Source organism: Anopheles stephensi, chromosome X (genome assembly GCF_013141755.1).
Source record: "Anopheles stephensi strain Indian chromosome X, UCI_ANSTEP_V1.0, whole genome shotgun sequence".
Lineage (NCBI taxonomy): Eukaryota > Metazoa > Arthropoda > Insecta > Diptera > Culicidae > Anopheles > Anopheles stephensi.
In genome coordinates this window covers 9,444,535-9,456,741 of record NC_050201.1, presented here as the reverse complement: position 1 = coordinate 9,456,741, position 12,207 = coordinate 9,444,535, and the positions used below count along the sequence as shown (strand labels likewise).

General features: G+C 46.4%; 1 protein-coding gene across 2 annotated transcripts in view; it reads left to right on the top strand.

Moving 5' to 3' along the window:
* LOC118506084 (sodium channel protein Nach) overlaps positions 1-12,207 on the top strand; it is a 67,644-nt gene that overhangs the window by 50,954 nt on the left and 4,483 nt on the right. The window contains exons 1-2 of one of the 2 annotated variants that reach the window (XM_036042767.1): positions 10,366-10,533; positions 10,827-11,915. In XM_036042767.1, coding sequence (XP_035898660.1) covers positions 11,047-11,915 — 869 coding nt within the window. In that variant the 5' untranslated portion in view covers positions 10,366-10,533; positions 10,827-11,046. Of the gene's footprint in view, positions 1-10,365; positions 10,534-10,826; positions 11,916-12,207 lie in introns of those variants that run through there. The other variant, XM_036042775.1, reaches the window with a different exon arrangement.

The window sequence follows — 12,207 nt, the reverse complement described above, 5'->3', positions numbered from 1 at the left end:
CCGTGGGAATACGTTGCGTAAGATCACCATCATCGTCGACGATGCGATCCGCGAGATGCGATATAATGTTACGAAAAGAACATAAAACAACGCGCAGACCGACACAGGGAGAGAGTCGCTCGGCGATGGGCAGACACGGCGGTGTCAGAGCGGGGATCGGAATTGACTTGTTTGCGATCCTAATTAGTGCGCCACCTTACGCGGACTTTATGGGGTGTTGGCTGGAGGGTAACGCACCAGACGTATCTCACTGAGATTACACTTATCTTGGATCTCTCGAGTATCGAGCTGCAGCTAACAAACCCGGTGGGGAACCCTGCCCTGAAACTTGAATACACCGGTCGGAAGGAACAAATAGGCCGACCCGACAAGCAGCAACATGTCAATGTCGGACCAAAGCGACGCTGATGGGACCAGTATCAATCAATCATCAGCAAAGTCTCAAGTGTCCGCGTGTTAATAATTTCCGCAACCTTGGGCGGCCGAGCACATCACATCACACGTTCACCAAGAGTTCCAGCGGGTACGATTTTCTCCCACGATCTACTCAAAGCGGACTGGATTTTGGAGTAGAGATATTCAGGACCTGTAGAAACCCAAGCGTCCTTGGGAACAAAGCAAACTCGTCTAGATGTACATAGCTCAATCTGTATCCTACCTTCATTGGTATGCTGTCGGGTGTTACTCAATGAATTTCCAATCGAGGGTTTTTCTTTCCTCTGCTTGGGTTAGTTTTCCGCCCATTATCTCACACCGTTTGCCCACCACCACTTGTTGACGCCATGGCAACTGTTGGGCAGGAAGCGTAAATACAGCTGCCCTCCAATTGTTCAGCCCGTCACCGCTTTGTAACCAGAACGAATTAAGGCACTCTTTTGCCAGCTCCGCAGATGAAGTTGTTCTCCCACGCATTCTACAGACAATTTGAAACAAATGCCGCCAGCCGAACAACAACAACCAAAAAAAGGAAGGCAACGGAATGCAGCCACCAAACAAAAGGACTTTTGCGATCCATTCATAAAAGAAATAAAAAAAAAAAGAAAATGCCCCGAACTCACCCAACATTCCAGAGTGGCCGAAACATCAATCGCCGAAGGACCTGCATCCTTGCGGGACAACCGACAACAACACCAACAACAACAACAAAACCTCCGGAGGATCAAGCGGCCCAACATCGGTGTCGTATGCCGTTTCGCTAGAATTCCTGGAGCACGCTGGGAGATTTCACAATGATTTGGCCGTTCGCAGCCCCGCCATAGGTTTTTTTTTTTCGGGTCCGGACCGATTGATCAGATTGTGTCGATTGTGCCAAAAACCGTCCGGCGGCCCCCTGGCGGCGGTCCTGGCGATCACCGGGCCCAAAACCTTTGGGACTGTCCCCGGTTCCGAAAAGATGTCCGCACCGAGACACTATTCATTCGCCTGGTACACGGGGTTCCTGTATTGTTGCGGTGCCTGTATTCTTGCCCGTTCGCCTGCCTTCCCAATTCATAAATCCTCTGACGTTTCACTCAACCCCGAAAAGGAAGGTGTGCCCGATCGCGATGGTGGCATCCAGCAACAATTAACTTCCAGGTGCCCGGTCACCTCACGCACGCATTGTTCTCGTAAGTGGCTCTAACGAATCTAAGGCAGGGGGCAAAATCGCATTCCCCGCCAACGCAGGGAAACAATGCGTGTGCGGGAGGTTAGGTTACAAGGGCGAGGTACGCTGGTAAACCGGCTCGGAACACATAAAACGCCTCATAAAAGTGAAATAAACGCGTCTTGCCGCGGTAAGCTGCAAACAGAGAAGCGATGGTCGAGACGAAGGAGGAATGAGAGAGAGAAGAGAGAGGTTTTTCTGAAGAACTATACTGAACAAAAAGGTGATCAAATGTATCAATTTGGTTGAGTGGTTAATGTAGTTCGAGAAACTTTGAATGTGAATGCTTAGTGTGCAACCGACTTTGGAAGGAATATCTAGGAGCCTCCAATAGATCTAGACTATCTACATATCATTAAACAGCCTTATGTCAGATTGATTCCTACATCTTCAATATAGGTTTAACCTATTAACTAGGACCTCAATATCTAAGGTCGTTTAGGTCCTGAAAATTCCGAGGACATCCTCTGAGTCCTCTGATCGCCTGCTCCTCCAATTGTGAGGAATCTTTTATTAGCTTTATTAGCTTGGATACAGTTTGAAAAGTGTTACATCTAACATAAGGTAATCTTATTTCACTTGTATTTAGGATTAATTACCTGGAACTGAATAATGTCTGAGATTCTTTAGGTCCTCAAAATTCTGAGGACATCCTAGAGTAAATTAAAATCTGTTATAAGCTAGGATGCCGATTGAAAAGTGTTACATTTAAGATAAGAAAATCTTACTTTACTTGTATTTAGGACTGATTTACCGGACTTGGATAAAGTCAAGCTAACCTCAAAAGTCTAGATAGGAATGAAAAAAAATCGTAATTCCTCAATTCCTAAGGTCTTTTAGGTTCTAAAAACTCTGATAACATCCTAGAGTAGGTAAAACAAAATTCTATGCTTGAATACAATTTAATGAGTGTTACATCAAAGATAAGATAGTCTTGCTTTACATATATTTGTATCCAGAACTGATAGCCTGGACCTGGATGTAGTCAAAATAACTTCAAAAGGGAACTGAGGAGTTCCTCAATGTGTGAGGCCCTTTGGGTCCTCAAAATTCTGAGGACACTTTTATGTCACTTACATCTTCTTTACATGTGTTTTATATCTAAGGACTATATTTAGGACTAATTACCTGGACCTGGATAAAGTCAACATAACGTGAAGGGGACCGGGCTATCAGCAAATTGCTATGTCAACAAAATTTGGACCTCCTCAATGTCTTCTTCTTCTTTGGCCTAACGACCTCTTAAGGTCATGTCCGCCATTTCTGGCTTACTAGACTCAATCATAACACCTAGCTGGATAGGCAGTCCTCACAACGGTCCGGATGGGATTTGAACCCCAGTCCTGCCGTACAAGCAACCAGATGATCCTATAGGTCCTCAAACTTCTGAGGACACCCTAGTGTAAGTAAAAATCTATTGTATGCTTGAATACAATTTAATTAGTATTACTTCTTAGATAAGATAATCTCACAGTACTGATAGCCTGAACCTGGATAAAGGCAAGATATCCTGATGAGATAGACCAGTCCAGTCAGCTATCTTAATCATGCGTAAGTACAATGCATTACGCCTCCATACCAATGGTCAATAGATATGTCCATGTGCCGTGATCACCTTTCCGATTCAACCTTATAATGTGCTGTTGCATTCTCCCTCTTTTATTGCAACGCTTCTTCACACCTTCCGGGCGCGGCCTGGGAACGACGCCAGCAAGGAATAGCTGAAAAGGTTAAAACCAAACCTCTCAACAACAATGTACAAAACGAGCGAAGCATACTCATGCAACAACAATCGGCAGCATCCGAAAGCCAAAAGCAGAACAAGGCAACGAATCAAATCTTCGCCCGGGACCACGCTCCAACTCCAACTTTGTGTACCTTTAGTTGTTCATGCCCAATTTTTTTTTGTATTCTGCTGCTCATGCTTTTTTTTCCCCTGGCTGATCTGTTTGGGTGGTGAGGTGTGTAGTGTTGTTTGGTAGTTGTCATTTCGTTACCCCTTCTTCAACCCGGCTTATCTTCGCCGAACCAAACGAAAACCGAAAGAGGTCCCAACAAATAAAATAAGTCACCGAAAGTGGACGCAAGCGCATCCCTCTTCTGTACAGCCCAAATGTCTATCTTTCGAGACTCGCTGGACGACCAACCTCTCGTGGAGAGATATTAAACACGCTGTACACTTGTACGGCCGGGGGACGTCAAGCCAACGCAAACAAAAGCCCGATGCCACAGAGCGTGGATTGTACGGGAGGGCCGCATCGAGATCGGCCAGGCGCTAGGCGACCCGAACGACTATGAAGAGCTATGAGAGATGACCCGCGCATTGCCGGGCGACACAGGAATAGACGCATTTCTTTTAATTTATTTTCTTCCCGGCCCGTATGCCGCAATGCCACGCCACCATTGGAGGAGGAGCAGTGATGAGGTCCCGAAGGGTGTGGGGGGAGGGGGGAGAGGGCACAACTCCCAGCATCTCACCGGCATTCCACCGAGTGGACCGGAAACAAAAGCATTCTTCAATGGTTGTTCTCGGCCACCCTAACGATGTCCCTAGCCCTCGGGACCGTGCGCCGTAGTGCTGCCACCCTTCTGTTGCAGTGTCCGTGTGTGTTTTGAAGTTTTTGTAGATCAAAGATTAGCGGCTGGTACAGAACCAGCAACAACAACAAAAAAAAAGCTAGTTTGTTTTCTCATATATACCTGCGCCACCGAAAGTGTCGCAGTTTGATCATTTGCTTTAATGTGAGTGTTTTCGGTTGTGCTTTGTGCGGAGGCTCCACCGGGTACGGACGGTATAAAAGCAGCGCCACAGGACACTCCCAGGGTATGATGGGAGGCTACCGGGACGAACAATCTTCCTCGCCTCCTCCGAGGCATCACCGTGTCCAGTGAGACACCCCCCGGGGATTCTATCAACCGGGCGCTGATTTATGAATCACCGAAGGCGCAGGGACCACGGCAAATGGCGGGTCCCGTGAGCGAGGGTGCTAACACCGTCGGGCACGTCGGAATCTGCATCTTCTCAAAGAACGGACCAGCAGAGGGACAGAAGAAAGAAGGAAAAGAAAAACTGCGAAGGATAAAACCCGAAAGGGCCCCGGGAAGAGGACGCCTCTTCAGCCTTTTTTGTTGTTGTAGCCTGACGAAGGTATACGAGAGCTGCTACCGGGAGATGATGCTGTGGAACTCTGGAGAAAAAGGATCGCCAGGATTGTCGTGACGAGCATCCACATGCAGTGGAACTCGGGACCCCCGGACGTCAACCGCTGACGCATCCACACCGGGCTTATGGGTATCTCGGCGAGGAGAGAACTCCCCAGTCCCGAAAATACGACCCTTAGCAGCGAATACCGCGCCCCAAACCCCAGAAACGGTACTTAACGAGTTCTGCTGCCGCAAACGCAAGATAGGTGGTCAGATAAATCCTGGTGACTGTTGAATCGTCGCCCGGTGAAGTTTCGGTACCTTCTCCATGCCAAATCATGCTCTCACGTACGTGTGTGTAGCTTTATCAGATATGGACGCTTTGTCTTGTGTGTCCTATCTTCACCATGTCATGCTTAGGTGTGTACGTCACACCTCACACGCACACACACACACTCCACAGGGTGTCCCCGCTCGGAATGGTAGCGCGTCGGAATGGTTGGAAAATGAGAAGTAGATAGATTATCGTATTACCTACCACAAACCAGACACTTCATTACGTGCCCCATAACAGAAAGCAGTTACAGATGCGAACCCCATTTGTATGCCGCGTTGTGTGTGTGTGTGTGCGCGCAAGGTGTGCCACTCGCAATGGGAACCAAGCCAAGAACACCATGGTGCGAGAGGGGGTATCGTGGTGGCACGGGGGGGAAAGGAGGAATTGGAGAATGTGGAAAGACAAAAACACACACGGGCGGCGGTTAACTATTACGATCACTTCGAACTTCAGACCTGTAGTGATGAATCGAAAACTGTATCAAGCACGCAAGACTCGGCGAGGGCCTAGAAATTCCAGTAGGACTCGCTAACTGCTGTGAGAGAGTTCACGTCAACTACCAGTAATAGAGACTCCCAATTTCAACGCGCAAAGAGCATGGACAAAGTTGAGCGAAGTCCCCCCATGCTCAGAATCGACGAGGAATTGAGGAATGTTAGAAGTTAGCGGTTGCCAAGAGATCTTCCAAATTGCAGCATCCCTCCCCCCCCGAAGATCACCGGACATTGAGAGGAATGAGGTTCGGTGTCCAAAGTGACAGACCAACAAGGCCACCGCCGGTGTCTGATCCAGTTACGCGATTCCGATCCACCGATCTAGCGTCTATGAATATTAATAACCCCAACACGAACAGTAGGTACTATTTCAAAAACATCTCCGAACTCCCTGGACGCGACGGGTTTGAAACTCCCACAGAAGCCACAGGCGGAGGGACTGAGAGCTGAGATATTCTGTGTCTCAGGGTACCCTATTCTCCTTTGCCTGGTGTTCCATGCCCAACCATAACGCCGATTATTACTGTCACCCTCGTTTCTTCCGGTGGCGCGTTCCTTGGTTAGCTGCTACAACACCCCCCCCAGGGATGCGTCAGTTCGGTTGGGTCCTCCACGCAGCGCGTGGTCCAATTCGTCGCTATACCCCTGCCACCTCGGGGTTGGAACTGAAGCGCGCCCATCACACACAGCACGATGTTTACCGCGGGCATGGCGTAATTGCGTCACGCGTGAAGTGCAATTTACGCAAATGGTCAGTACATCCGAACCCTACCGGGTTCTACCAGGTGTGCGATGTGGTCCCAACCCTTGGGTTGATGGGTTTCTGGTTCAGTGTTGGAAGGGGGGGATGCCTGTCTGCAAATAGACGCACGTACCAGAGACAACATCCTCCATTTATGGGGTTCGCGGCTGAGGAACACGGAGCCATCTTTTTCATCGCCGAATGTCACATTCTCCATTTCCGTTTTTGGCGTCCCAAACAACGATCTTGATGCGTCTGGGGATGGTCTAGAAACACATCAGACCGAAAACCTGACGTATATTCTTTGTCGTTGCTGTTGCGCAACAAACTTTACCGAAGTCTTCAAAACCCGGGAATTGATCAGAAAAGGGTCAAAAAGCGCTGCAGCAGCTCCTCTCCAAAGTTAAGCGGTGCATTTTATTACACCTAAATGTAACGTTTGCGGCTCGGTAGTCATCGGTATCGTTCCCCCTTTTGCTTTGGCCGGCTAACTATCCGGTTCGGACGGGCAAAACAGCAAAACGAGGCCGAAACATTCGGCGCCGTAAAGCTGTATCTGCAGCCCAGTCTTTACGACCGTCGGGTCAGCATACCATTTAAACGAGGCGCAACACTGTTATTCGCACCGCAAGTTCGCTGCGGATATTGGGACGCGTTCAGATTATGGCTATGGAGCGTGATGATGATTCACCGGGCTGAAGGCAACCGAATCGCCGTCGCTACAAATTCCTGCACACGGTGGCCAGAGGGACGGAGGGAGATCCTGAAGGTAGGGTAAGTTATCATACCAACAACATCACCACAGAAGCCCCATCTCCACCTTTGCCTGCAGATTCACGCCAAGGTTTTTGGTGTTGTTCTCCCGGACTCCAGCACTATCAGTAAGGAACGGCATCTTCTAATGAATGGTTTCGTTCAAGGTTCGACAAAACGGGCAGAGTCGTCGTCGTCGTTTGCCCGGTTTTCCTTTCGTTTACCTGTCAATTTCTCTCTCTCTCGCTCTCTCTCTCTTTCTTCCTCTCTCCGACTCCAACACCAAACCTGCACTCTTCACGCTTCAGGGTGTCTACGGTCCGCTATTTTGCATGACTCTCTGAGGGCTCCTTCGGAAGCGGACGGTGTAGTTTGAGGCAACTGTTTGTCGGATCCTGTCTTTAGCGTGCCGTTCTTGGTCTGTTTGTTTTAATAGCTTATGATTTGGTGCTGATGATGCTGCTGCGCCAACTTGCTGTCCCAGGCAACACAAGCCACTCTAATTTGATTGTTATGCAGACTCTGCAAATAGCTGTTCCGATGTCTCGGGGTTAATGTTTTTTTACGCAATAATGTGTACAGTACGGTGTTAAATAATTATTCGCCCAGACACGCATGAAGCCGGCGGGCGTCGTCAGTCAGTCGCCCAGCACTGTCAACATTGATGTCACTGTCGGTCCGCGCGCGTGCCCAGCCTATTTGCTCTTCTGTATCGATGCAGAAGTACCGCTAGGCATTAGAATGGGAGAAGAGATCAGAGATCATGTACGGCCAGCACTGTACCGACCGGGCCGTGACTAATAAACATTGGGAAAATCCGTACAATTACTCAGCGGATCCGATCAACCGGTTGTGTGGTCGGTACCGAACAGAAGCGCCAACAACATTGCGCTGCACTACATTCTGTTACATTCTGCGACTCGACGAACGTCAGCAAATCTTGCCGGGTTCGATTTTATCACCCTGGTTTGCTGATTTGCTACTTCCACTTTCGTGTCATAATCCCGTGTTTTATACGGATGGAGATAAACCTCTTCTTTGGGAGTAAAAAATCCGAGAGGTCACTAACTATATTTACCCTTTGTTGGGTAGTATAATATTCCTGAAGTCTTGGAATATATTAAAAATATTAGATAAATTTATCGACATTTCCTTTTAATTGATTGTACATCGTTAATAGAAACTTCCACAACTTCTCCGCGCCTAAAGGTATGCAATTCGCACAACACTTGAACGATATTCGTATCCAAATCCGAGATTTAGATATATAATTAACAAAAAAATGGGTAGAATCTGCCATCGCAAGACTCGATCTGCATTGGTACGTAAAATAGTTCCAATCTACCACATCACTCCACAATGGGCATTTGCCGGGAGAAAAGTCCAAAACAGCAACTTTCAGTTTTCGTAAATTTAGATTTTTTTTTGCTAGATCTATAGGTTCAAACTAAGATACATCCAAAATCTTAATTTGCTACATCTAAAGAATACCTCACTACGAATTTTCATGTTAAAATTTTTTTTACATGTTTTAAAAACAGGTAAAAAAATGCATAAATTAATCTATTAAATGCTTTATCTTATTGAGTTGCTTAGATATTGTTGATATTTGACTATTTTGGAACGGACATTTTTGTTTATTTCTAAAAATAGTTTTATAAAAATCTTTTTAACAATAAAAAAGTTATAATACCTTAAAAGTTAAAATCCCAAAAAATAAAGGTCAAAAATTATTTTGACGTGATGCCAAATTTTTTCACATTAAAACACCGTAGGTCCATGTTATAGTTATATATTTAATTTAACATTGTGTTAAATTAGATTGTGTAGTTTTTCGCCACTTTTTGAGTTTTTTTTTTGTGTGCAAAAACCACAAGTCATAAAGTATTAGTCGTCTCCATCGTACATTATCATTCTTTTTAGCCTAATGAGCATTTTGTTGATAGTTTGCTTTAGGAATTATCAAATTCGACATTGACTCTTGTTTCATAGACCACAACTGTTTTATATCAGTTGCAGGAAGAAAACGGAACATGCACGAACAATTTCCAGAGAGATTTGATTTTTTCTACTGAAATTCTAGAAAAAAAGAAGCTTTTCTCTTGTTCTGGATTAACGACCTCCGTGCTCATGTTGGCCATTTCAAGGCTCACTTGACTTTATGAAGCCACGTAGATGAATAACCAGTCATCTCTACGGGTGGGAACGGTTCGGGTTGAATTTGATCCCTATCTCCTGAGAGCGTTTCGTCCTATAGTGGCGAATGGCAGTTTTATCATGTTTATTTTATAATATAAAGCCAATGCAAATGTTTTCAACGCAAGTTAATCGTACAAAATTAATTCAAGTTGAATATGTCTTTTATACGTTAAACAATTAAAGTCTTGAAGCTTTCATTGTAAGCTTTACTTGAGATGTTAATTTTTTTTTAATATTTCAGTTTGTTTAGTAAAAAATTATTATTTATAATTTCTTCTAAAAAAATCATTAATACTAACTTTAAACGTTTTTACTCCATATTTGGTTGGAAAAAAATCACAAAAATAATTTTATCCTGATATTTGTTCTAAAGTGACCACTGTGCACTCTCCGTTGGTATGCTCTAAATATCATAGAATTGCTACTCTGAGACTGTGGACAACTTTCTTTTCCCTCAAACTAGCTCTGCTGCCTGTCGTCGTTTGATAGAAAAAGAGTCCTCAAATCCAAAGCCCTCATTGCAGACTAATAACTGCAGGGATATCATTGAAGTCTCATCTTCACAACTCGCCCCATGAATACTATGGGATATTAAGAGCCTTATCGGCGCAGTTTCAACCCGTTTCGTAGCCCGACAAACTATCTCCAAGCTAATGCACATCTATGTCCCATCCAAACATCTCCGACGGCTTGGTCTGCCTTTTACCGACGGCTCTGTTCTAACGGAAGACGGAAGCTAACTATTCTCTCCGAAAGCGTCAGTCTCCTAGTCCGTCAGTCCAGTCTCTAAGTCACGTTGCGATTGCGATGCGCAAGACCGTAACTGTAGACCTCCATAGTGAGGACTGACTATCCAACTACATGGTATCATTAAGTCTATTAAGCCAGTAAAGGCAGACATCACCAAGAGGTCTTACGTCACTATCTTATAACGTCCTTCTCCTTCGGACGACATGACCAGATATCGAGTCTAACCGAAACAGCAGAGGTCTATCTCAATTTATCACTTCACATTACAGAAGCTTCTAATATATATCTCCTATACAGCCAGTGACAGATTAAGAACCTCAGAGACCTTAGGCAGAGCGAAAGTTGGGGGTCCCTAACAGATCTACTAACCGAGGGTCTGAGACTTCGAGAGAATCAGTGATGTATCCTCTATCCTTTAACCAGGCCTCCTGCACGACGCCCCTTAATACGAAGCCTCTCTCTCTACAAGGTAACCGACGGGATCCTACGCCACTACATGCTTCAACAACTCAACCATAGCAACTATGCTTTCTCAATCTGACATCACTAAAGTAGATAGAAGATTCAAATGAAGTAATTTCGATCAACTAGAACGAGGGAACACTGTTGCAGCAACAGACACAAATTATCACTTACAGAGCTTTCAAACCGGAATGCCGTTAAAAATGACACGTTACCCTCTATTAGCTAGCGTCACGAAGCATGCCGAGGCACATGAGTAATTAACGAACGCGGTATTTATGAAAGCAATTACAATTTCAGGACATGATTCACAGCTACTGGGCGTCTCCACGGGTGCGCCAAACTGGGAGAGAGCTATCGCTTCCGTCAGCTTTCATGTATTGATACTTCCAACATCTCAAACTGATTGTTTGGCTGTGGGTAATGTATCGATTCTGATTCCCGCTTGTGGCCACTGCCAGCACAACTGTTGCGCACGTTCGTGACCCATTTGAATCGGATAAACCGATTGTTGGGCAGAATGCAATTAGTCCTACCCAGACCTACTAATGACACACAATCACGCCAGCCGGATTCTAGAATCGCACGATTCTTTGTCCGGGTGTCAGTATCGGTCGAGACTATGGAGCAGACGAAGTTCAAGAATCAACCGAGCGTGCCGGACGTTGGTCGGCCCCACGGTAAGCGGCTAACGAAAACGATGAAAGCGATCCGGAAGGGCAAATCGAAGGTGACGCCGAACGGGAGGCCGAAAGCGTCCTTCAACACGCTGCGTCTGTTTCGGCGCAGTTTCATCTTTCAAACGAAGGAGTTCTTCGACAACTCAACGCTGCACGGTGTGCGGTACATCGCCGAGGAGGGACGCCCATTCTTCGAGCGGTTCATGTGGTTTTGCTTCGTCGCGTTCGGGTTCATCGCGGCGGTGGTGATCATCTTTAGCCTGTGGGAAAAGTTTCAAACCAATCCGACCATCACCGGGCTGGATACGGACTTTCACAACCAGCAGGTCATCTTTCCGACGGTGCTGGTGTGTCCGACCGCACCGTACGACGAGGAGGCGGTACGGATGGAAGCGTACCAGAATCTCGGTGGGTACGAGCAGGGCAGTGAGGTGTACGAGCCGTTCCTGAGGATGCTGACGCAGCTGTCGTACGACAATATACGGGAGGTGGCGGCAATGCTGAGCGATATGCCGAGCACGCCGACCGTGCGGACGTCCAACCTGCGGGAGATAGTGTTCCGGGTGGCGGTACGGTGTAACGATACGTTCGCGTCCTGCCGCTACAAGGACGAGGACATTGAGTGCTGCGAGATGTTTAAGCCAATGTACACCGAGCATGGGTTCTGTTATGCGTTCAACGCACGCTACACCAATAACAAACAGGTGGAGTAAGTATGGCGTCGTTCGTGACATTTCCGTTTTGATTGGTCCTGTGTGGAAGGTTCGACTTTTAACGATTGCACCTAAAGGTCTGAGCCGTATCTTCTATGAAACCTGGGTGAAGGGATCTCCGAAAGCTAAGAGATACTTTTTCACATGAGGTAGTATCTGCATTGTATAAGAATACTACACATTATACATTACAATACCTTCCAGAGAGAGAGAGAGAGAGAGAGAAAGAGAGAGTGAGACCTTTAGATTCAGCCTTAGACAAAGCCTCTTAAAGAAGACATTTAGGTA